The sequence below is a fragment of the Sturnus vulgaris genome, chromosome 10 (assembly GCF_052056855.1).
Source record: "Sturnus vulgaris isolate bStuVul1 chromosome 10, bStuVul1.hap1, whole genome shotgun sequence".
Classification (NCBI taxonomy): Eukaryota; Metazoa; Chordata; class Aves; order Passeriformes; family Sturnidae; genus Sturnus; species Sturnus vulgaris.
Window position 1 is genome coordinate 21,581,068 of NC_142252.1, and position 26,411 is coordinate 21,607,478.

Below are 26,411 nucleotides of genomic sequence, written 5' to 3' on the forward strand. Positions count from 1 at the left end.
GTAATCATTTGGAGCCCTGTCTACTGTAAATTAAGTGAAGTAGATGGAAAGAAATGGTAGAAATTATGTTCCAAATCATCAGTCCTTTAAGGCTGCCAAATAGAAGTAAAAAAGGTAAAAGGACGTGTTTTGTGGCGATGATAACAGTGATAAAACCAGTAAGATTCAGATTAATTATAAATTAATACATGTAATTAATATATACATAATTAATAACTGTAAAGGAAACAAGTCCTGTAACCCAGAGCCTGGATGTTAAAAAGCTGCCCTGTATAGAATAATTTGAATTGAGGTGTTGGCAGAGGGAGCAGGCTGGCTCCAAAGGCAGCAGCAGGAACATCTGTACATTGATCTCACACTAGACTTGCACAGCAAATGATTAGATTTTAATTTTTTTTAAGTAATGAGTTGAAATTCCATCCCCATTTATCTCTGATAAAATGGATTCTTTCTGTCTTCTGAAAGAAGAAAATGTAACACTGAAATGTTCTCATCGTGCAGATAGAGAGTTACAGCTCCAAGAGTCCAACCAGCATTTGGTAGAGGTAACAGTGAGGCAAATGCAAAGACAGGAGCATTGTTCCTCATCCAAAAAATGAGATAAAAGCAAAGTCCTGTGTTTCAATGTCCAAACCATTTATAAATTAGATTTATCATTATAACTTCTTTTATTGCCTTTGAGCTATTGATGAGCTTAAAATAATTTAAGTGATAGATATCAATCTAATTCATGTGCTTAAGGAATTTACTGTATGAGGGAGATATTTGGTCTCAAAATGAGTTTGCCAAAAGGTAAACAAGTGAGTCATTTCAGCCATTTATACTGAAAGTAGAGGCTGAACTTAGATCATACCACTGGTGTTCCCTCAAAATAAAAAGTGCTTTACATTTGTAAGTGTAGACGTTGGATTCTTTGTTGGCCAAGAGATTCAGGTCTCCCTGGCAGCAGACAAGTCTGTCAAATCCCAGACCAGCACCACAGCCTTTGTTCTTGACATTTTTATCTGAACATGTGCTGCTGGATATGTTTCCATTTGCCTTTTTTTTTAAGATACTTTAGACTTAAAGCGATTTAGGATGCTGGGTGCCTCATGAAGAGAATTTGAGCTGCCAAAGTGCTTCTGAGCTGCTAAAGCATTTTAAAGCTCAGTACTAAAGCGATTTAGTGCTGGACTAAACTTTTCAGCTGCTCAAAATATAGGTGGAAACTGGGATGATGGTATTTGCCATACCATATTATTCAGTGAGCTATTTAGTTGTTTTTCTTTCTTGGATAGATACTCTGTACGGAATACTCTGCAAAACAAACTGAAATGTTAAACTTCATGCTGCCCTTCTTACAGCCTGGCCTTTGGCCTTGGTCAGGTGCACCTGACTAGAGAAACCTGGTCTACCTGAAGATGTCAGTGCTTATTGCAGGGGGATGGGACTAGGTGGCCTTGAAGGTCCCTTCCATTCCAAATTGTTCTGTGATTCTGTGATATGAAGGTGCAAGGAAACCATCAAATGTTCAGATAGCCATAATGGAAAAAAGACCCAAGAGATTTTAACCTTTTAATTCTAGTAAATCAGGAAAAAAATAGTGAGCTTTAATAGTGACACCTTTTTTTCTCTCAGATGACTGAAAAGTTGTACCACTTTTGCATTTTAGGAATTGCTAGAATGTGTCAGTCTCCTATTTAAATCAAAGTTGTAAATATGCATTTTTTTTCTGGAGAAATGTCCCTGTGTGGGAAAAAGACATACAAGTAAAAGACACTTTCTTCATCAGGCCTTCCTAGAACTTCTACACTTCCCCTAAAATCACACTGGCGACTAAAATTATATGATGCAACTTTAAATTGTAGAATCGTGGAAAACCTGTTGGGAAAAGAGCCATCTGTTCTGGCCCAAATCCCTCCTGTGGGATCCCATATACCCTGTCTGTTCTGACAGACATCTATCCAAAAGCAAGCAGCAGTAAGTGGTTAGAAACCAGTAGCACCAGTATCACTGTGGTGTTCTCTGTGTAGTTGGTGCAGTTCCCAAAATAAGTCTGGATTTTGTGTTGGATGTGAAGGATGATACAGTGGCTGTTGACAGGCAGTCTCACACTACCTCCTTTCAGAGATGAAGCAGAAACTATGTAAGAACTTTCTTTACAACTTCAATTTAAATATAAGGTTTTCTTTTAAATGTTGGCATTTTCCCAGAATGTAGGGTACTGATTACAGCATAATCTACAGCAAAGTTATCCATATTTACTGATAATTATTATCCACCAGATGACCAAGATTCACAGACTACCATTTCAGACAATGGGCATCAGATAAACAATTTATCCTTGCAAAGGCAGACAGTATGGTCTTTTGGCTTCACATGGGAAAAATACAGTATTGAAAAACTCATGGAATAATATGATTTAAAAGTTCTTTGGTCCACTAAAGCTGTAGCTTACTGCTTCCACTGACCCAGTTTTTGAATTATCATAAGCCAAAAGAAAGGTTTGATTCCTTAATGAGGTTTTCAGTGAAGTTGCTTCATGAAATCATTCTGGTTTTTTTCATTGGTTTTCCAATCAATCCTATCTAACTTACCCTGAATTTCTTCTCAGAGACATAAAAATAACTCTGGTATTTGTGATATAAAGTTGAGATATTATTTCCACCAGAATTCTAACCTCTTTCTGCAAGTTGAATGCCAAAATCTCTGTATGGTTCAAACTTAATTTAAAGGACGTGTTTTGTATGTGTGTTATCTGTGTTAAATGACTTCTTTATTTCCCTGAATTTCCTATTAGTGAAGTATTGAAATGATCAGGTGGGATAAATAGCTTAATAACCTAATGTAAAGATTTGTATGTAACTCTGTGTCAGGTGGAGGTACTGAACCTGACTAATCCATGTTATTCCATTTGGAAAAACACCTTTTTCAGTTACTTAGCTGGGATTCTGACCTGCGGGTCAAATTTAGGTTAGTGTTTAGGTTCATACTATTTTCCATAACAAATCCATTGTTAGAAGCCACACCAGCAGAGGAGGATCTGTGAGGGAGCAGAGAAAGTACAGTTCTGATACATTTATTAGCTGGGATTTGAGAGTAGCTCAAAATCTGGCATCAGGGTTCATATAAATTCATACACACCAGCTGTCCAGTGTTAGATTCATATATGGCTCTGCTCTGATCCTATTGCACAAATCCTGGCTGTACAGCACATTACAGGGATGAAGACAAGTTAATCTCTACCTTTAGAGTCTTACCCTTAGCAAACCCTTCTTGGCAGCAGGCAGAACCACTCACCCAGGACTAATTCTGTCTCAATTTATTAGATGAGAAGTGGCAAGACACGAACTTCATGAACCAGAAGCATTTGCAAATCTAATCATGCAACAGTTTCAAAATGTCTGTAGCAGTCTAGGTGTTGATGTTATCAATTGCATTGGCAAAATACAGTTTAGTCATATATAATATAGACTTGTTGGAATACTTGTATTTGAGTTAAATGTGTTGAGATTTCATTTACAAATATTGCTTTTATTTACATCAAACACATGGAATTAGCATTCTTTAAAGTCAACATTTAGTGAACTACAGCAGTGTCCACAGACTGGAAGAAGCTGAATATTGTTTAAAATGCTCGTGTAAATTTGTGTCAGCTAAATCAGTCAAACATGCAATATGAACATGTATTCATGCTTATGTGTGAAACATATGAATGAAGACATTCATAATCTCATTTGCATTTCCATTGGCTTCCCTTTTAGAAAAAGCTGACCTGATTGCTTGAGAAATATATAAAAATAGATAAATATGCCAATATTTTTAGTAGTCTTAATGTTATTAGTTATAGGATTGAGGGTTCTTGCTTTGAGTCTATGCTGAGGGTCATAAAACTAGAGATTGTACTTGTTCCAGAATCCACAGTTAGCAAAATAAATAACTTTTGGAAAGGAAAAAATCAATTATGCTATCGTTATGTCATACAGGAGCAAGAAATATATATTCTTAGTTGGAGTAAGGTGCCATTGGAGAGACTGTGGGTGGGTCTAAATTCTAATCCTAGATATGTGGGCACAGACTGCTCAGAGACTGAGATTAGAGTGTAATCCTAAAACTGGATTGAGAACGATACATTCCCTAAAGAAAGGAAAATAACTATATTTATACTGTGTGTGTCAGCCAGCAGTTTGTGTTGCATGCCTTCACACCGACTGGGACACACGGATCTGCCCGTTCTTGAGCCAGCTGATTGGTACAATTGTGAGCAGAAAGTCACTCTTTTTTAAACATGCTGTTCTCAGCAAGGTTTAGTGCTGGCAAACTCAATCCTTCAGGAACTAAGCTGGCCTCATAACAAAAGCTCATCTTGTTCCCCTTGGAATGGCTGCGGGCAAGGGAAGATTTATTCCTGTGTGCCCCTAAGGCAAGCACTCAGCCTGAGGCATGGGCTAAACCCGGAGGTGGAGATGCTTTGTGCTGAGCACAAACACCCAGCGAGGGCAGAGACAGACGGTGAAGGAAAAAGGAGCTGAATTCCTGCTGTTTGATGTGGCACTGGAGGCACAGAGATCCAGGACAGACAGCAGCTGAGGTGGGAACCGCGCTGGGCGCTTCTGCCTCTCAGCTCGGCGCTGTGACCACGGGACTGGTCCCTGCACAACCACAGTGCTGAGATTTATTTGTGTTTGTGGCAGCACCCAAAGGTTCCTCTGGGATCACTCTGAGAGCTTTAACAAGTTCTATTAAAAACTAAGTGCAATAACTAAGCAAGAACTAATGAAAATAGTGGAGAAAGTGTGTGCAGGCAGTCACAGAACACTGAGCACCCACCCTGGATCCTGGCAAACTGGCACAGGGAGATGTTTACAAGGGATGGGTCTTCCTATTACATCAGTTATATATATAGAGATAAAAGCATGATGTCATTTGTTTTCCTTGTGGATTTATTTCATGATTAGGGATGCCACTTGAAACATTATCCTCTTTGACTTTCAGAAGCCTAGAGATTGCAAAATATGGCAAAAGTGGGATCATTTAAAAGGAAACTAAACTCTGTATTTTTTACTTTTTGATAATTATTACTTTTAAAGCATTAAAAAGAAATGTGTTGCTTTTTAATTTTATTTGTGAATACTGGAAATTGAAACCATGGGACAGAAAGCATTTTGATCATTGGAGAGCCAAGCTGATTTTTCCAAATGAAATGCAGTTCAATTTTAGTGGGATTCGTGTCGTGCTTTTACATGAAATGTCAGTGCAAATAACAACTCTCTCAGTGCCAAAAGTAACCAGGTAGTGGGAAGAGGAACAAGTTTTAGATAGACTGTTTAAAACTATTTTAATTTAGGAATTCTTTAACTTAACTGGCTAACTAGGAGTTTGAATCTAGAAAATTTGTACTGAATCATTGGTACCTGCCCTTTTCAGTTAGGATATTAAATACTGCAGCAGTATCCTTGGGATTTTCCAGAATCCTACATTTGATGAGTCTTTCACCACTAAGGTAAATCAAGATGATGTGAGTTTCCATCATTAACCATTTCAAGTCGGGTTTCTTTATTACAAAGCAAAATACAGCACATACACATCTTAAAAAATATTTGCAGGTATGTTAGAATACATATATTTGTCACAGATGTCAGATACTAAACCCACTATTATTATCCAAATTCATGTATGAACTCACAGGTTTTAATACAAACAACGTCTCCTTATGAGATTAGCATGTGAAGCTGCACACCTGACCCTGTGAACACGCTCAGAAATCAGCATCTCAAACTGGCTGAACATCTTCAGTTCCAGTTTGAAGGATCAGACCACGAGAGAATTACCTGAGTTAGATTTGCCTCCCTCTCTTACTCTTTCCATATTCTGCTGCACTGTGGAGGTCTGGAAAGTCACATGTTCTCTAACTAAGGAACTTGAATTTTTCACTCCAAAGACAATGTAATAGTCCCAAGCCTTCCTCAGTCTAATGCTAATTCTGCCCACATAGTCAGATAATGTAAGGAACCCTCACTACCTTATGATATTTTAAAAAATTTATCCCACTGTGTGCATTGGTGTTCCATAAAGCTGCCAGCACTGAAGTTTGTTATGATGCCTACACACATATAGCCGAAATTTTCACTGGGTAAATCTAATGTAAGTACATCAGACTAAAGCAGCCAAATATATCTTTTGATGATGGCCTTGATTAATTCTGATTGCACACTGTTTTGGAAAATCCACTGCACCAGGAAATAACTATAAAATATTGAGATTTTTCTGTTTTACTTTAAAAGAAAAATTAGCACAACGATTAAGATAAATATATTAACAACCACTTAGCTTTTAAGAATATTTGTTATGGATAGACAAGACAGGGAAACATTTATACATAACAAGAATTTATATATAACAAGAAATGCCATCTGAATCCAAAGTTTTCTAGAAAAATACTGAGTATGCAAAGATAAGCCTTCCCAAAGTAAAATCCTCCGTTTGTGAAACAGATCTTTAAATATTTCTAAAAATATCAAGTTATGTCATAAGAAGTACGGTATTTGCACCTGAATATGCAGAATTATTTACCCATAAGAAACCTATAGCAGATTGCTGAGAAATCAGAATAGAGTTAATTATATATTTTACTTTTTCTATCTCACCCTGCCTATTCCTAACTTTACTCTGTGCACTTGAGTGTTGCTCTTAAATAAAGTCGCCACAAACAAGTTTGCTCTGATCTTCTCCATTTCTGCTGTGAGATGAGTCTTCCCTATTTAATCTGAAAAATCACACACCTTTTGCTATTACTTAACAGGTGTTTCATGACCATTTACATTAAAAACCCAGTACTTTTTATTTCATGTATACTTACATCTACCGTGCAGACCTTAGTTTTGGGTACAATGAGGCCACCATGAACGTCCAAGAGTGTGTCCCTTCTCTATGAGTCTTCCTTCCAGGCTGCCTCAGTAATGTGTTTGGCAGGTTTTAAAACACATCAAGATTAACATGTCAAAAACTGCCTTAACTAACACTGACTTTACTTTAAATACAAACTGAACTTGTCTTGATTAGCTCTCATCCCTGCTCCTAAGCCCACCCCACTCTGACATCACAAGCTCTTCTCCAATACCATCCCCTAACCAGGCTGTAAAAACATAATTACATGAAGAGCACTACACTGAGCTGATAAACCTATTTCACATTTAACCTGCTAAGCCGTTGTTAGCTTTTAAGATGCTTGATGCATTCACTTAAAATCTTCCTGTTCCAACAAGAAATACAAGACAGGGTTTGGAATTGCTTTGCTCTCCCCTGTTGTGTCTCCGATTTATACTGATTTTTAGAAAGGGTGCACTTTTGAGTTGGCAAGGAGTTATCCTAGAAGTGTGATATCCCAGAGCTGTGTATCCGATGGGATTGGGGGGAACTGCAAGGTGGAAATCCTGTTAAGCATATTGTGAGGCTAACACAGGGATCAGTTGGTTATACTGCTCAAGCCGGCAATTTACTCTTTAATTCTCACTGGCCAGGAGTTGACTCTCAGAACCAATGCCTAGAAATGGCAAGTTTGGAAATGTTAGTGTCTTCCAATATCTGTGTCAACTGATGGGATGTTAGTTAATCCTTCATCACTTGTAATTCATAAATTACATCCTGAGGTAGAAACAAACCCAGCAATATAATAAGGTGATATACTTATTTTTTTCCTGTTTTACCTAATGAGGGAAGTTTGGAGAGATAGACACTGCTTTGCAAGATCTCTAGCATGTAGCCTTTGGATTCTGGCACAGGAGCAGGATTGCTGTGTTCTGTAGTGAACTGTGAAAAGCTCCAGAGAAGAGTAAGTTGTTCTTGACTGGATGTTGTAGGCATCAGGCACGAGTGCATTTCTGTATCTCACAGTGGTCTGTGTGTCCCTCAGCATTCCTCTTCCTGCTGGGTGTCTTCACCTTTGGAAAAATGGCAAAGCATCAAAGGAGGGAGAGAGAGACATGTAGGAAATTCTTTATGAACAGAAGAAATTAATGAGTTTTGGGCAGTTTGGGTATGTGTCTAAAGATGAATTAAGAACAAGGAAATTCTCTCAATTAATATCCAAAGAAATGTCAACTGTTACTCATCTTTCTCAATTCCTCAAGTACCAGGAAGTACCCTTTTGTTCCCGTTTGACAAAATCAATGGCAGACATAGATCAGCTTATGGGATTTATAGTCTTCAAAAATAGAAGGTAAAAGTTGTACTAGACAATTTTATTGTCTAATAATTAATAATTGTCTAATAATTAATAGACAGTTCAAGAATTATGTTGGTTATCAAAATGCAGTGCTAGAATGGATTTGTAGAAGCTAAACTAGAGCCTAAGCAGGTTTTAATCCATTCTTTCTAAACACTGTCTGTCCTAAGTGAGGAATCTGTGAAAGAGTGATAACCCCTGTTTCTTCTTATCATGTTTACTGGAGCAAGATAAAAATCTACTTATCTCCACTTTAATGGAGATATATCATGAAGTGAACTGATAAAGAACTTGATAAATGGCTTATTTATCAGAGGTCAGCCTGTCTTTTTCCAACATGAATTCTGTGTTTAGACATATCAGATTCTTTAGCTAAACCTCACTGCCTTCCATGTTTCCCCCAGAAGGGTTTAATCTAGAAGAGCAGAGTTGCCACAAGCAAAGTGAAGAGGGGGTGGTCTGATGGGTGGGTTAGGAAGTCTGAGACCAGTTCAAGAATGAGCTTGAACAGAAGCTGTGTCCTAGGATTAGAAACAAACACCAGACTTTACAGTGACACACTGCCTTACAAGTGGGGTCTTGGTCCACAAGGGATTGAAAAACAACCAGAGAAGGAAATAGGCAAATCTGTGTGTGTCACTGTAGTGGACTGGCGGTGCAGAATGTCCTTCAAGCAGGAACACTCCTTGGGAGTTAATTTTTTCCCCAAACTCTTGATGTCAGGGTAGATGATTTTGCTCCTTCCTGAGTTGCAGGACACGGAAAAGAACACTTTTGGTGTTCTCCTGTACTAAATTCACACTGACAAGGTCAGCAGATACTGCAAAGGGAACGAGTTGCAACATGATTGGTTGTTTAGTGGAAAGTCATTATATTTACTGCTGTTCTTGAGAGAATTTGGAGACACTTGGTGGATTACACACATTCCCAAGGGAAGTCCGGGAATTAATCAGGGAGAACTGGAGCCAAACCTTGGGCAAAACTGAAGCTACTCAATTTTGCTTAGTGTGCCTGATCTCAATTCCAAAAGCCAACGATTGAACCTCAGGGATGAAATATGGCTAACCCTTGAAAATTCCTTTGGAAAGTCAATTGACCAAACGCTGTTTGTGGAAAAAATACTTGGTTTTATGTGACATTGGATCCAAATGGTTTAGAAGGTCTGAATATAAAAACATACAAGCTGATGTTTCAAACACCTGAATTTTTGTTTGGCTAACATGGTGCAAAATGAGACTGATAGGTTTTGGTCAGAACTTTCAAACTGGCCATTTGCTGAAAGAGCAAATGTATTGGTAAAATTAAATATAAATGGAAGCTGCACTGTGCCATGTTCCTGTCATTTATGGAATTTCTGGACATAGCTTTTAAACTGGAGTAATAAGTAGTGAAGCAAATCACTGTACACATAATACTTTTAATGAAAGCATTTTATGGTAGACATTTACACATTTGCTTGTTTAATGATTTTTTCATTACCTTTTATATGGATTTAGGGAATTTTTGAATGGAGAAAGGCAAGCTATGAGATCACTGGTATCACATTCAAAAAGAAATGTGTTGAATAAATACTCTGTTTTGAATTAACTTTTGAAGCAGCAGCTAGAATACAGGGATTGGATGCTGTCATTAAGGATGACCCTAAAAATGCTTTATAACCAGTTCCTATAGCTGCATAAACTTGTTACACACACTTAAGCAACATACACTCAGACTGAGGTTCCACAGAACGCAATGGGGAGTTCTACTGAAATATCCAGCTCCATTGTACCAGATGGTACCGTATGGAGGTAACACTGATCCTATGACTCTGTTGATTTGGAATTAGGTTTCTAGTAATTAATATAGTTTGCTGCAGGCCTTGCATGAACTCTGCAGATTGCCCATTCATGTAAATGATTAACTGAAAGGGGATTAATCCTGGCAGAAGTTCAACCAAAAAGAATTTTCCAGACTGAAAATCTTCTCTATCAGTCTAGTTTATTGTAATAGAGACTGAAAGTTAAGTTTGCATTTGTGTAGCTCCATTTTAAAAGGAGTAACTTGATATCTTGAGTGTTAGAAGGGTCTGCACTGTGTGTATGAATGTATATATGCTGCAATAGATCTAGAAGTCTTTATTTTTGTGGAATTCAAAATGCATATTCAATATTACTTAGTAGTTGGAAAAATCTACTTATTATCACTACTATTTAATAGGAGGTAATGTAAATTCTGGTTTAGAAAAAAAGAATATGGTTTAGAGTTCTACTGTTTGTGTTTAGCTGCTCATGCTGGAATATGCAAAGTCTGGAATTCTTACAGCTATTATAAATCAGTGACAACAGGGGCTGTCACACAGCTCTGCACACAACCAGTTCATGCAGGACTGTCACAGAATCCCAGAATGGTTTGGGTTCAAAAGGACTTTAAAGTCAGCCAGTTCCAGCCCTTTGCCATGGGCAGGAACACCTTCCACTCTCCCAGGCTGCTCCAAGCCCCATCCAACCTGGCCTTGAACCTGGCCTTGTCCTGCGAAGTGTGCAGGTCAGGCAGGCATTCCCTGGGGAATGGTCCTTCCAGCCCATTGTGTGTGCAGTCTCTTCTGAAGGATTTTGTCTGGTCCTAAAGCAAATCCCTGTGGCTCTGTGGATCACCTGGCTATGAAGAAAGTCAACATCAATTTCGTGGGTGACGCAGATATTTGACACAAGCAACACAGCATCAGTGCCAGCTGAGGGATTCCCAGCTGTGGGCAAGGCTGAATTCCCCTGCCTCAGTTATGAGTGGTCAAAGTCCAAGGATGAATGGAAGGGACAGAGCAGGAGAGAGAGGATGGAGAAAACTGTGGAGAGCATGGTTTGATGCATGTGGCTGGGAAAGATGAGGGCAGCAAACCTGGTGCTGGACCAGGCCACTCTTCCCATGGCAGCAGCTCCTGGCACGTGTGTTCTGGGCCCAAGAGTGACACCTGGAACTGCCACAGTCAACCATGGGGCAATGAACATTTTTCCAGCCCCACCAATTTCTTGCTTCGTGCAACTGCCCCAAACAAATCCAGCCAAGCAAGAGAATCCTGCAGAGGCAAAGCTGGGGAAGGGAACTGCTGTGGGAGCAAACAAGGGTCACAATGTTATTAAGTGCTGCAGGACTCAGATTATCAAAAATCTCTAACAGATAAATATCCCAAATCATTACATTCTATATAAATATTGGGCAGATTGCCTCCCTGATGTAACTGTGATCGTATGACAGCAAGGATGGTTTAGTCCAGTGCGTTTAGACTCTGTATTATTTTAACCAGATGCTTGAGGGTTTGTTTTCCTTTAGTGGATAATAAGGGCCATCCAAAACAGAGTTGCTGATTTGCTTGGGTTTCATTGAAAGAGACACTACTAAAGGGAGAGGAAATCCCCAAAATGATACTCAGTGATTAAGCACATAGAATATAGGATTTCAGTGTTTGCAAATCCTTTTTTTCAAATGAACTTGTGGCACTAATCCTCTAATGGCATTATTTCTTTGGAATATATGCCGGATTAAGGAGTCACAATGAGGCAAAGTACAAAAATCCACATTAATCTCTCCCCGATGGATGCTGTGTGGGATGCAACTTAAACTATTTTGTTCCAAAATTGGTTCTGTTCCTAACCTTGCCCCAGGTCTAGACAGAGGGAAGAGTAGATATAAACAAGTGTGACACTGAGCACTTGGCAGATGGTCACAGGCCATTTAACTGGATAGAAAGGGGAAGGCGTCTATTATTTTTAAACTCCAAAAGCTAAGCCTGCCCTGTGCTGTCCATGACATGCTGCAGGAAGCAGACACAGGGCTCTGACAGGCAGGAGCAGGACACCTGTTCAGAAGTGTGGCAGGGAGGAGAGGGACAGAGCAGCTAACAGGGCATAGCTGGGCCTGGCTGTCGTGATATATCACATGTTCACAGCACAGCCTGGGCCTATTGCAAAGTGCTGCTCATGTTTACAGCCTAGTGCAGCCACCTTGCTCTTGTCATCCTGCTTTTTGGGGGATAATCCTGTTGTTACCTCTTCCCTCATGGCTGATGTTAGAAAAGGTAAAGATTTGCTTTTTAGGAAGAGAAGACCAGGTCACTGTGTTTCCCTTCTCACTGGATTACAGAGACACTGTCATAGTGCCTTGGGGTATTGTCACTGTCATTCAACAGCCTCAAGTGGTGAAAGAACAACTGAATTGGCAGCACATCAACTGAAATACTGATGTCAGATTCATGTGAGTTAGCCCAGCCTAACCACTGTAATTGGTGCTTGACATGCTTAAGGATTTCCCCATTTTCACAGGACAGAGATTATCAATTATTTCCATTCCACGTTCTCATTGAACTGCCGTGGGCATTGAGAAGTCTTGGGCCAGGAGAGCCTGGGACGTGTTCACAAACACGAGTTGCTTGGTGTCTGCTTCGTTCCCAGTCACTCTGTTGTTAAGCACAAGCAAATAACTGTCAAATTCAGTTATTTACCAACAGAAATGCTGGGATTTTCCATCATCTGCATAGCTGAGATGCCTGGACACATGAATTAGCACAAATTCCTGATACAGATATAGGTCTGTAGCAAGATGCTGATTTCAGAAACGGAGACAGGACAGCCACTCCTGGTGTCAGAAAACTCTAAAGCAACCTTGGACATCTTTTCTGTTTGGGAATAGAAGTGTGCCCTCCTTTCCTACAGAGAAAGATGATTGATCACGATGGTTTTGTGTATTTCTAACTGCTGTACATGTTTCCCAGCATGGTATCTCTCATGGGCAAGAGGATTTTTATGACGTTCACTTTAAGTTTTTCTTCTCATCTTACCCTGTTGACTCCTTGCAGCACCCTGTGCCTCGTTCCACCCTGTCTGAATCCTTTGCCTAGTTTCAAACCTGTCCTCAGGCTGGTGTCTGCTCAGCTGCTTGCAAAGGAATTGTACGTTTTGTTTACCAACTTTATCATTCCCCACCAACATCACTCCAGTTTGCATATGTCCTTAGTGTGTACAGACCCATGGATGGTTCCTTGTACTTAAGGAAGTATAAATTATATTGCACCAGGTGCAGACAAAGGTGAGCAGGAAATGACAAGGGAAATGGAGAGTTTGCCACATGAGGGAAGAAGGGTTTGGCTGGTTTAGCCTGAGATAGGGAAGACCTCATAGACTGAAAAAGATTACCAAGGCTAAAGAGATTCAGCATAAATGGCCATGAGTATGGTTAAGACAGAAATTGTGATGTTCACCATTGAGGAAATCTGACTTTAGGACAGACAGACAAAAGAAAGGTGTACTGGAGTTTGAGGTATATATAAGATGTGTCCAATGATTGATTGTATTGTAATGTTGTATCATGGTGTTGCCCAGAAGATGATTGTGACTTCTCCTCTTGTGTCTCCTGTTAAAATGATCAGGAATGTCCGTCCTCCCTTTTTCTTAAGAGCTGTGCAACATCCAGCTGACAGCAGGGCTCTGCTCAGCCTCCAGCACTATTGCTGGCCAGTATGGACAAAAGGGGTGGGAAAACAAAGAGCTTTTCTTCAGGTACTCTTGTAATCTGATCTCTGCGGTGACTCAGCCTCTTCTAACAGCAGCTGTCTCAGGGACATGCAGTGGTTTGGGAGCAGTAGCGAAGATTTTGCTGCCACTTCCTGATTTCTGCCTTGAGATCGGATCTAAGCTGGGACATGATCTCAGCCCCAGGAACGGCAGACTTTGGGATAGAGTACAGAGGAATAGAGGCATCAGGAAAGAGCCCACATCTTGTGCAGAGCTGCTGCTGTCAAACTGATGAAGACAGAAATTTGTAAAAGAAATCTGCACGGAAAGTTCCTATAAAGGAAAGGAGTGAGGTTTTGTTTGCATGTCACTGCTCACCTATCCCACAAACCCTGAAAGTGCTGTAAAAACTGACGAGTGTGAAAGGGATCCAGAGGTGCACCCATGGAAAAGACAGGTATGTTCTTTGTTTAAAATAATGTCTCTACAGCAGGAAATCACAGCCAGGGAAAGCAGGATTGCTCTGCAGCTCAGTAGCTGTGCATGTACATCGAGGTACATTGGTTTGTATAATTTTTGTATTTCTAAGGAATACAGCTACGACAACACATTAATGCCAGATTTTAAACAGTGCCTTAGCTTTTTGTGATTGTAAGTGCTCTGCTCTTGAACACCTGTATGGTGGCTATGATATACGGTTGGGTGGAGGCAACAGTGGCAAATTCTCAGTGCATCTGCCATCATGAAAAAAGTTAAGCAAGAGTAAACATTACTAAATCTAATTCTGTCTGCTGATCCCCTAAAAGATGACCAGAACTGCCAGGATAGACATGAAGAGGACAACCCAAAGAGCTCCCCATTTGACTTTGTTATAAAACAGTTCCAAGGAAAGAAGTGTGTTCCTGAAGAAAGGAAAGAGCAGCCTTCAGCCCTCAAACAATTCTTCAAAGGCTTTGACTTTGGGAACTCTGAAGGCAAAGACAGAAGGGAAATTGAAGAAACAGAAGTAAACAATGCTGGAGCTGATGATCAGAGTGAAAAGCAAAATCTCTCTGCAGAAGGTAATGCTGGTACAACAATGAAACACATGTGTATGTGTATATATTTTAATTTCATAGAAAATCAGCTGTTTCCTTGCTAGCCAAAATCCTATATTTGCTACCTCTTGCCAGGATTATCCTCTTGCCAGGATTTACTTCTGATTGGAACATTATCAAGGATGTACCCTGTGATTTGATAGGTGCTAAGCAAGGAGTTAGATCCATCTTGCTGAGGAAAGGTAAAGCTTTTGGGTGACTACTCTGTTGGTCTGCAATGTGAGAGTCAGTGCTGAAGTCAGCTCATTAGTTCCTGAGCTTATTTGGTTTCAGAGCCAAGCTTTGAGCAGTAACTTGTCTTGTTGTGTTTAAGATGGGTCTGTGTCCTGCTGTCCTGCTAAAGCAGTCTGAACACAGCAGGAGCAGATGTTTCCTATCACTTGGCACTGGGCAGGGGGAGGGGAAGGGAATGAGAATCCCTCATGGATGTTATTTTGCACACACAAGAATACTCTTTACATCCACTCCAGACAAAATTGAACTATTTTTCAAAAGGAGATGGAAGGTGAAGCTTAGAACCCCATCCTTTGTCCTAAGAATTCTGGGTCAGTTTGAGTAAATGATATGAGGGCAGCTACTGAGAGTCGATTACTATTTTCTGTAATTATTTGCTTTGCAAAGCCCAGAAAAGCAGGAACTACCTTATACAGATGTATGAAAATGCAGCAGGAGCTTTGTACTGATTTGATCTATAGCAATCTTATCAGTCAAGTTGTTGGTCCACATTGATGAAAAATAGAGCTTGCTTTATTGACAGATTTAATTCATTTCCTAAAGTCTTCACCTGGCAGCCTCAGGGAGGTTTTACACCTTGTGTTTATTAGCAGAGGTAACCAGGGCCCTATTTCTTTGTTGCTCAGATGGACTTTCACATCTCACTTCTGAAGCAGAGACACCATCTGGTGAGCAGAGATTTAACCAGTTCATGGAGAAACTGGGAAAGAAACCCAACAGCAAGAATCTGGATCTAAATAATTGTGCACTAAGTGCAGCAGATATAACAGAACTGGGTAAATGCACATTTTATTCAACTAATCACTTCATGTATTTATTTAATTTTTATTTACCAGTTCTATTATTCTCTCTCCTCTTTTCCCTTCCCTTTCTTTTATGCAGGCCATATTAACATTTTATCTAATGGTCCCACATCCCTGAGAAATATCAATTAATAAATTATATAAATTATGTAATATGTATCAATATAGAAATCATACAAGTCTGTGAAGCAGATGAATATCCTTAAACTCAAGATACAGATAAGAAAAGTGAGGTACAAATTGTCATGGCTTTATAATTCTGTATTGGTTGTAGAAAACATATCGATATTAAGATGTATTGATATCCACGGTGTGCAGAAACATGCAAAACTAAAAGTTTTTTCTTTTCTTTCCTTACAGCTTCTTTACTGCCGTTTCTCCCAGAGTTGGAAGAGATCAGCCTGTCCTGGAATAGTTGTGTTGGAGGGACTTTGAAAATTCTCACTGTCCATCTTCATCATGTGAACCTGTTAAAAGTCCTTCGACTTAACAACTGCAGGCTGACAGCTGAGGATGTCATCTCCTTAGGTACAGGATTTCATTTACATTTACTTCCAGACAGCTTGGGGCTAATGTAATCCATTTCATCTCTTCCTACATCCTACTCCTGCTGCTTCCACACTGGGCAAAGTAAACTCCTGCTGTGAAACAGTAGAAACTTGGGTTTTTGGGTGGCTTTACACCTTTAGGTAGCTCTGCAGAGTTAATTCCTCTGGGTGTGAAGCTTTCACACTCAGAAGGGAAGAGAATCCAGTCATATTTTCAGGAAAGAATATTTTTAATTTGGATTACTATTTTTTTGCCTAGTAGCAGTGTCAATCACAATTGGGTCAGCTTAGGTCTTGGAGCTGCAGGACAGGTGAGGGCTCATCATGAAAACCCCAATGGTCTTTGGGGAGAAGACTTAAAACCAGCAGTGCTGCCTCAGAGCTTTGTGACTTGGCGTTTTTTCAAGTCTAAGAGAACCTTATTCCTTTCCTTGCTTCTTTGCTTGGAGTGCCTGTATTCTGCAAAGTATGACATGTAAAGGTTTTTAAGGTGCTGTTGCCCGTTCAGGTTCTGGCACAGACTCACCTCTGGGCCTGGAGTTTACTCTGGAGTGGATCTATGGTTTGTATTTAAAAGAAAGGCAATCATCATCAATTAAGAATTATAAAAGTTACTTATTTTGTAAGTTCTAAAATGAGTCTGAGTTATAAAGCTGGGGTTTGTTTATGCCATTCATATGCAAGCCTTTTCCAGGAAAGGTTCAGAAATAAAATGACATATATGATGGTAGATCAAAAGCGAGTCATGCAATCTCTTGGGGAGGAAATAAGCATCTCTACAAAAGCTGGTGAAAATAACTGCTCTGTTTCTGATGAGTGTGAAATCTGTATATAATTTTCTAGTATTTTTTCAAATTCAAAATTCTTTTTCCAACTCTTCTCATAGATTTGGAGTTTTTTTCTGAGTTTTATTGTTATTTTTCCAATTGATTTATTCTTCCAGGTCCTTCAGCGCTGCTTCCTTCCCAGTCTGGTTTAGTTTCTGCTGGGATAGACACAAAATTGATCTGAGAACTTGAATTTCCAGTCAAAATGTGATGCCTTTGACACGTGGAATGGCAACAGTCAGTTTGCATTGATTTTGCCTGTGATTTTGAAAGCAGCTTGTGTATTTAGGCCAATCCTAGCTGTGTGACCTTGTCCACATCTCTCTGCAGAAATGTGGCCTCTTGTGGACTCAGCACATCCTGCTTAGAAATCAATGTCTGAAATATAACCATAATATCAACCTATTCTATGTGGTTGCTCAGAGCTTGACTGTGAGATGTGATAAAAAAAACCATTCCTGGAGTTATATTCCTTTATTTATCTTCTGGGAGGAAAACGTGTCTGGAAATCTATAGTTCACATGTCAAACAGAAACAGGCTATGCTGCACTTCTCAACTGTAGAGCATTGCTCAATATTCAACACTGAGGCAATAATTTAAAATAAATGCAAAAATAAAAGTTAAGACATGTTCTTTCCTCTCAATCCCGGATATTCCCTTAAGGAAATAATTATTTTTCTATTATAGATCTTTTGTGAAAAATTAATTATGAAAAAACCACATAGACATGGAAAGATGTTACTATTAAAATAGAATTCTCAATTATTAGACTTTAAATCAAAAAATTGTGTATGACACTTTGAAATTGCTTTTGCATATGGTCTGATTAATTGATCTTTCTTGGAAATGAGTTTATGTAAATATGCTCTGCCTCCCCCCTCTTCAAAGGAAGTTAGGAAGCTGGATTTTACAGTGGATGTTAGTATTTCAAATAAGCACTAACACAGTTCACATCACCAGGTGTGTCAAGTCTCAAAAAGGCTGATTTTTCTGAATATAGTAAAAGTCAGTTCTGTCTGCCTTGAAATCATAGGAAAGTTAGTTAGAGTCAAAACAATGCTCATCTTGGTTTCTTATGAAGTGAGTCAGAAATTCCTGTCAGAAATGAAACTTTCATATTTCAGAAATAGTTGTGAGAAGAATTCTTTCATTCCCTCCAAAATGACCTGTGGACATAGCACAGAGGATGATGGAAATTTGCCAAATAAAACAGAGCAGAACTCTACAGGACAGTAAATTCAGACTTGTCACTTGTATTGATTTCCCTCTAGACTGGACTTCCTGGTCCCAGCATGGGCCAAACAGCCTGATGAGAGTTTGGGAACCTGAATAAATTTCAGGTTTGTGTGCACTGTGACAATGACTTGTGATCTATGTTGCTCCTTAGACAATGTAAGATATTATACAACATTGCTGCAGAAACAATAATTCATTTATTTTGCAATTTTCCTGGGAAGACATTAATCATAAAGTAATCTGAGTATTAAGTAGCTAACCTTCCTCTTTAATATATACTAAACCTGTGTTTTTGTTTGCACTGAAATTGATACATGGAATGAATCATTCTAGACTTTTGTTGCAGGAGAAGCATTTGAAATTGTTTCTCAACTTGAAGAACTGGATTTATCGTGGAACAGCAACATAGGTGGAAAACTATCACTGCTGACAAAAAAACTTCAGGAAGGATGCAAATTAAAATGCCTGAAAATTACGGACTGTAACCTGACAGCAAAGGATGGAGAATCCCTTGGTATGTGTGTCCATTGAGCTGGACTGAGAATGCTGCACAAAAATGAACTTATCAGGATTAGATAATGGCTGTATTGAGCTCAGTATCAGTGAGAAGTTATTTCAAGCTCTGCATTATAACAGTATTTATGATGTGGGGATTTAATGCACTTTCTTCCAAAGAAGAAAGTTTTTCTCTCTAATCACATGAGGGAGAGTTGAGAAGACCTAAACCACAGTCTGGCTGCCTCAGTGGTCCAGGGTTTCTGGATCCTTTGAGACCTTCAGCAAAAAATGTGTGCCAGAATTTCCAACACTAATTGCTTAAAATTAAGCAGCTGAATATGTAATTAGCTATGGGATTGTAAAGAAGGTCTGAGGATTGGGAATTTAGGCTGAGTTGGCAACCACTGACCAACTTTCCCTACTGTCCTCTGATCATAGCAGCTTAATCCTGTGTGGTCTTTTTATCTCATTGTTTGTTTTGAAAGGTGTTTGCTCAGAAAAGAGAAGCCCCATGGCTCTCATCTCCACTGCAGGAGGAGATCCATATGTAACAGACATCCCTATGTATTTTCTTTAGAAAATTTTCTTTCCCTTTGTATTTCTGCCTTTTATTCCTCTGTCTTTTTCTCTAAGAGTCCTTGTATTTTTTAATTTTTATAAATGTTTTCACAGATTTTCTTGATTCCTATCCATTATTTATTTTACTGTGTTGTTTAGGTAGAACAGGAACTTAGCAAGTCTAAACCACACTGACAGGCAAACCCTGGCCACGTCTTCCTGTTTATTATGGTGCTGTATTTTTCTAGGGTTCATCTTTATGTATTCTAGTCAATTACCAATTCTAGTTTTCTTTTCTTTTTTTTTTTCCCAGCTGAACTTCTAAATGTGATCCCAAACCTCGAAGTATTAGATCTCTCTATCAACAAAAACATTGGCTGCAGCATGAAGGTTATTGCTCAGGATCTGAAAAATGTGCCAGGCTTGAAAGAGTTAAACTTGCACATGTGTGGATTAAAGCAAGACAGCCTCCAGGGCTTAGGTTAGACTTTATGTTCAGAAAACTTTCATTCTGAATAAATTGTACATCTGAAAACCATTTAGGAAAGGCAATGAGGTGGGATTTTGCTGATGGTTTGGCAGTATTAATGGGCAATCATTATTTGCTGTTTGAGGATTGGTAAAAGACTACAGGGCCTTTCAGCAGGAGCTGAATTTATCTGCCCTGAGCTCAAGCTTGTGAAAGTCAGTGGGGAGAGTCACCCTCCACGCCATTTATCTGAGACACCTCTCAGGGCTGTGGCTCCCTGGACATGCTTCCTCTTTCCCCAGACAGAACCTAGACAAGGACACAGACAGACCAGCTAACTTCTAACAAGCTAATCCTTTTTTCCAAAGGAAACCCAAATTCACCATTATCAGTGAAAGAGCGTCCAGTGAAGCCACACGAAATGGGCTTGTTATCTGTGTCTCTCCCTAGTGGAGGTGGCAAAACAAGTGGCATTAATGAGCACATCCAGCAGTAATTCCTGCAAAAGGCTGAGGATTGACTGGATGTGGGGGATGAGCTGGCCTCACCTTCACCTGCTCTCCCAGAGAAGAATGGAGCTGCATGGACAGGGAGGCTTTGCTGCATTACTGTGTGTCTGCTGTGATTATACACTGAAGCTTAGCCAGGAGCTTTGCCTGCACTACCTTGTGCAAACTTTGACGTTGAAGTAAATAGATGCCAAAGCCCTGACCTGGGCTGTTGTGGCAGCCAGTGACCAGCCTGTTCCCTTTTCCATTTCAGACACTGCTTTACAGCACCTTGCAGAGCTAAGGAAATTAGACATCTCGTGTAACAGAGAGATTGGTGGTGGCTTTAAAGCCTCAACAGCTCATTTGGCCAGCTTGAAAAATCTGGAAGTCCTTGATCTTCACCAGTGCTGTGTCACAGAAGAGGACATGACTGTTTTGTGTAAGGACACATCGAGGAAATTAATTAAGGATCTCAGTTTTGCCTTCTGAAAATATCTCAAAGACATAAAAGGTTCTGCCTGGCAGAAGAGCTGATTTCAGTACTTTTTTCATTAGGCAGCTCTGAAAATGTAGTGTGGGGGAGAGATTTCTTGATCAATATGGAATGGGTTTTTTTGCTTAACCAAAGGAAATCTCAGAGTGTCTAATCTCATGTGGAACTAAGGACCTGAATTTCTGTGATTCAGACCCACAATGGGAATGTGGGAACTGTCATCAAGCACTGCTTTTTTTGGATAATCAATAATTTAGGAAATATCCAGGGACAGTTCCCCCAGTGGTATTAAGTTGGATGGATCCATGGTGGGTATGTGCATGGAAATATAACTGCTTAAAACTGCCTTGGTGAGCTGCACACCAAGTAAAGGGTGATTTTAGGAGATCTTGCATTGCTGCTGCTGTGTGCTTTCTCCACTTTGAATTGATGCAGCTATAAGCACTACTATGAAGAAAAAGGCATTTACCAATCAATTTGTGAGACAGCTTATTTTTCTCTCTTTGTTATCATAACTTTGTTTTTACTCTTAACGACAACAAAAAATCCCATGACTCAAAGCCCATATTGCCCACATGCTATTTTCCATGGCAAAGAACATGACTGAAGCTTTAAGAAATACTCAGTATTATCAATATCAATCATGATTTATTTTTAATTTATTTTATAATAGAACATTAAGACAAAGAAGTTTCAGTTAGCAAAGAAGACATTTGGAAATTCCCTGTTTCACTGAGAAAATTTCCAGGAAGCCATGTTCTCACAATCTTCCACATAGTATGGAATACCTAACTTCTGAAACAGTTTTACTGAAAATGACAGGGCTATTTATGGCCTAAAACATGACTCACCATGAACTTGTGTGTAAAAACTTGGCCTTGACTTTTGGATTGATTTATAAAGACAAGAAATTATGTCAGGCAAATATACAACTACACATTTGTTATGGATCAGTGACTGTCTAATAAATATTTCATGTTTTTGTAGCCCAGGTGATACCTTTACTTTCCAGTCTTCAAGAGCTGAATTTATCCTCGAATAAAAATGTAGGACTCTCATCAGATCCTCTTCTGGGCAGGCTCAGGTTTTTACCGAAGCTGAGATCTGTGACCATCAGCAACTGTGGCTTAGGTGAAGAGTCCCTTTCATCACTAGGTAGGAATTTTTCTTTAAAATGTGCCCATTCTCTGTGTATCCCTGCAGGACAAAGCATTCCCTTCTTTGGCTGAACTCCAAGGATCACGGTTACATTATACCTCAGGTCCAGAGTGAAAAAGCCTGTGATGAAACCAGTGCTTTGTGGGGCCAGGCTGCACGGGAAGAGAATTATATGACTTCCTCTACTATACCTGAGAGGATGAAGTTCTCTTAGTCTTATGTCTGATAGTGAGCTTTTACATACTCCTTAATTTTGGGGAAAAAAGAAAAACATAATTTTATGTTATGCTGTAATCATAGTCTGGATGTTACACTTCACTCAGTGGGTAAAGTTTTGACTAAGGGTTTTTCACCTCACTGCAGATGAAAATTTCAGTAGAAACTTTTTGGGGTAGAGTTCAGCATGGAGCAATGGAGGAAATGACTGTAGTGATAGAAAAGATACTGCACAGTGAAGAAAAGTCCAATCTAACCCAGGATATGTAAATTCAGCCTCTTGCCTACTTATTGCAAATCTCTGTGGATTAGTGGCCTTTGATAGGTGTTCCATATGGCACATGAAATCTTAGTACAGAGGGATCTCTCAGTTACTGTGTTTTGTGCACTTGTATTTCATACTGTTTATTCATGACATTAAACCTGGAGTAAGACTTGACTGTCTCCAGCAGAAGGAGTAGCAAGCTAAGCTGGTCAGAGGTCCAGAAAGAGTATTATGTTTATATCACTACAGTTATGTAAGAGTGGAAATAAGAGCTGCCAAAAGATACAGAGCATCTCACCTTAAATAGTGGGTTCACAGCAAAAAAAATTTGCTGTCTTTAAATTGACATAAAATGGTTTAAAAGCAAGCTGTTAAATTAAATTAGTTCAGTGTGACAAGGCCAAGGCAATACCGTGAATAGAAAGACAAAAACTCCTCTCCATAGAGTCCTGATAGATTCTATAGGCAGAGCCTTCTTATTTTCTTTTGTCTGACTTTTATTGGGATAAAAGAATTCATTCTAAGCACAAGCAATCAGGCTGTTAGGACCCTACTTACGGGTGAATTGCAGGTGAGGTGTCTGTTGAGGCCATGTTGTTTTCTCTTAGTAAGCAGAAGTTGCTGATCTTAATCTTTTCAGCTGAGGCTGCCCTTCACCTTCCTGAACTGGAGATATTAGACCTTTCTTGGAATAAGTGCGTTGGTGGGAACCTAAAGCTGCTTTTGGGAGCACTAAAGCTTGCAACGGAGATTCAAGTGTTTAGACTGAGCAGCTGTAACCTGGTGGCTGAAGATTTGGCACTTTTAAGTAAGTATAACATGGTATTTATTAGCACTCAAGGAACCAGGGCATTCAGACCACAATTCAGAAGGGGCTTGTTCCATGGGCTGAGCATGTTTTTGCATATATCAAATGAAAACATGGAAAACTTTTCCGACAAAGGGCTTTCATTTTTCTGTGTGTACTGGACATGCCCAGTGGAAAAGCTGAAGAGGCTAAAATGCAAAGAATCTTTACACACTTTTATGTATTAATAATTTAAAAATTTAGAAAATGTAGGGTTTGCATCTGTTTTTTATATCAAATATTTAAAGCTGCCTCTAAGGAGTTTTATTTTGCTCAGATGCTGTTTTACAGCTCAGTACTTTAGAGAAAATGTCTGTGCTGACAGCCAGGAATACAGGCACTAGCAGCTCCCAATCCATTAGGTGGGTTTCTGGAGTCAGACTACTGGGGGAGAATTAAACCAGAAATGTTTTCACCCATCTCTTAGCAGCTGCTAAGAAATACTGGAAAATGGGAACCTGATAAAGGAATAAATTCTAGGATCCTTTTAAAAACTTGCAAATTTTATATTCATCCTTGTGGTTCTGTGGGCCTGACTCAGAGGTTTGAGTATCTGACATTGGCAATAGCTGTGTGACAACTGTAAGGCCCTGGAATGTGAAATCTGGTGAGGTGAAGTATGAATACTTTTCACTTTAAAGACCATCACTCTTGATGGGTGTCTCCTTTGCCAATCATATGTTAAGGACCCCTTTAGGGTATATTTGGCCCTCCCACAGTGAGAGGTGGCTGTTGTAGTCAATCATGCAGCCTCAACTAGTTTTGCTTTCCTCTTTCTAAATCTCCCTGTAAAGCCTGTTTGCCTCTTACAATTGGCACTGGATGTAACCTCCTTCCAACTGACTGCAAGGTTGCCACACACTTTTAACCTTTAAAGTCAATACTTTGTTCCTTTTGAACTGCCTGTGCTTTAAGTGTTTTAAACTCCTTCAGCTGTTATAAAACTGTCTTTCTGAGGTCAGCACCAAGTGGTTTTATTAAAAGGAGGAGTTAAATCTTGCTGTTTGACTGCTGAAATGAAGTATTAAAATACCATTCTCTCTCTGAGAAACTTTTAAAGCAGTTATCAGGATTTATTAGTTGTGTTTGTGTCTGTTATCTCTTGCAGCATCCCTGAGGCAAGATGGCCATTTAGCCAGGTTGCAGAAGCTGGATTTGAGTTATAATAACAACATCTCTGATGATGGCTGGGCTGTTTTCTGCCAAGGTTTAAGAGCATTCAAGGAACTCTCAGAGCTGGATGTGAGCCTCCGGCCATCGTCCTGCCGGGACTGTGGGCCATGGTTCAGGGAGTTGTTGGCAGCACTGACACAGCTGCCAGCCTTGGCAGAGCTGGGCATGCAAAGATGGGCCCTTTCAGAGTCCCAGAGGAAGCAAATTGAAGACTTTAATCAAGACAACAAAAGAAATATTCGTTTTGACTGTTGATGAAGGTTGGAGGTGTTGGGAAGGCCTTTTGGGAGCAGCACATGAACCTAGCATTATGTGTCTCTGCCTTAGAAGACTGAAGTTTTTAATAATCCCTGAAGTAGTTTCACAATTATAGAAAACCGTTATTTGACATTCTGCACCAATTTAATAACATTCTTTCAGATTCTCTGGGCCATACTTACACTACTTAATCTTCATGTTGTGAATACTGTGAATACAGTGCCAAGGCCACTGCCCACAGAGCAGTGCTGAGGTCAGAGGGTTTGGCCATGGAGAGAAGGGCTGGGGTTGTGTTAATGCAGGTGGGTGGGCAGTGTGAATGTGGCCTCAGAAAATACCTCTAATGTGAAAATACTTGAAACCTCCATGTTTTAAATTTTAGTTTCTTCTCCCTCCAAACTTTTGTCTCTTTGTGAATTAATTAAATCATAACTGAGATTTGGTATCCATCCCAACAACTCAACATTATAGATTAGTCCAGGAAGGAGAATACAGAAGGAGCTGGTCTGCCTCTGCTCTGGCCCTTGATGCCATCTCACAGTGTAGATGAGTCCTGTGTAGAGAATCAGCATAAAATCAAGGTAAGAAACACTTAATTGGTGTCTTTGCAAGTCTTAGGGGCAAGGAAAAAGCTATGGTACATTAAATCAGAGATATGTCCTGCTACTTTAACAAGCATTTTGGATACAGAGCAATCAATAAGTGCCAAATTCTGGCACAGTCCCTTGTGTCATGGAGCATGTTAACCCACACGTGATCTCCAGGACTGCAGTGGGATTATTCATTGGTAAGGTATTTTAGGAAGTAAAGATATTAGATCTGCCCACTGAGTGAGGAGTCTTAGAGAAATCCTGAGGCAGCTTGAGGGATAAAGTACTGCTCAATTAGCTCTGAGGATCTCTACATGCTGCAGCAATCTCCTGGAGGAGAGGCACAACAGGATCATTCTGTGGCACTTTCTGAATTGCTAAGGCCCCCCTCAGCGAGTTCTCCCTTGCAGATGCTGATCAATATTCAGCTGTCAGTCCATGTGACCCTTCCAACATAAGCTTTTGCCTGTTCAGGGCTATAACCAGCAGCTGACCATGCTGTGCCTATACCTATTGATCATTTAATCCATGATTTCATGTAAGAGTCACCCTGGACTACCTGGTTCTACTTTCAGTTCCACTGAAAAGTACTTGGCTCCCCCAGCTCTGAGAAATGTGAGTTGAACTGGAGGCTCTTGGTCAGGGGCAGCAGGGAATTGCTGTGTGGGATCCTAAACCTCTGAAATAAAGCAAAGAGCCCCTTCTTCATTTCAGGCTAACAAAAGAGATTTTCAAGCAGTGACTTAAGCCAGGACAGTTGTTCTAATGAGGAAACACCATCATGTCTGTTTAACAGCATCACACGAACCTCTGTTCTCTTTATCACTTGTCTTCATGTGACTTTCCCCCTCAAATCCACCTTTGATCCAACTGGGAAATTGATCTTTTGTCTGTTCTGTGAGAATTTCCCTGAATTAATCCTTTCCCACTTGAACTTCTCTCTCCAGTTTACCTTTAATG

At 39.7% G+C, this 26,411-nt stretch overlaps 1 protein-coding gene across 2 annotated transcripts; it reads left to right on the plus strand.

Annotated features, from left to right (window-relative positions):
* Positions 1–14,133: 14,133 nt before the first annotated feature.
* LRRC31 (leucine rich repeat containing 31) lies at positions 14,134–24,858 on the plus strand. 2 transcript variants are annotated; one of them, XM_014887086.2, is made up of 10 exons: positions 14,134–14,146; positions 14,496–14,750; positions 15,647–15,796; positions 16,184–16,351; positions 18,782–18,949; positions 19,805–19,972; positions 20,723–20,890; positions 21,932–22,099; positions 23,224–23,391; positions 24,539–24,858. In XM_014887086.2, exons 1-10 carry the CDS (start codon positions 14,134–14,136, stop codon positions 24,856–24,858), a joined length of 1,746 nt encoding a protein of 581 aa, XP_014742572.2. The 2 variants fall into 2 exon arrangements, with proteins under 2 accessions (XP_014742572.2, XP_088027164.1); XM_088171038.1 differs by lacking the exon at positions 14,496–14,750.
* Positions 24,859–26,411: the final 1,553 nt, after the last annotated feature.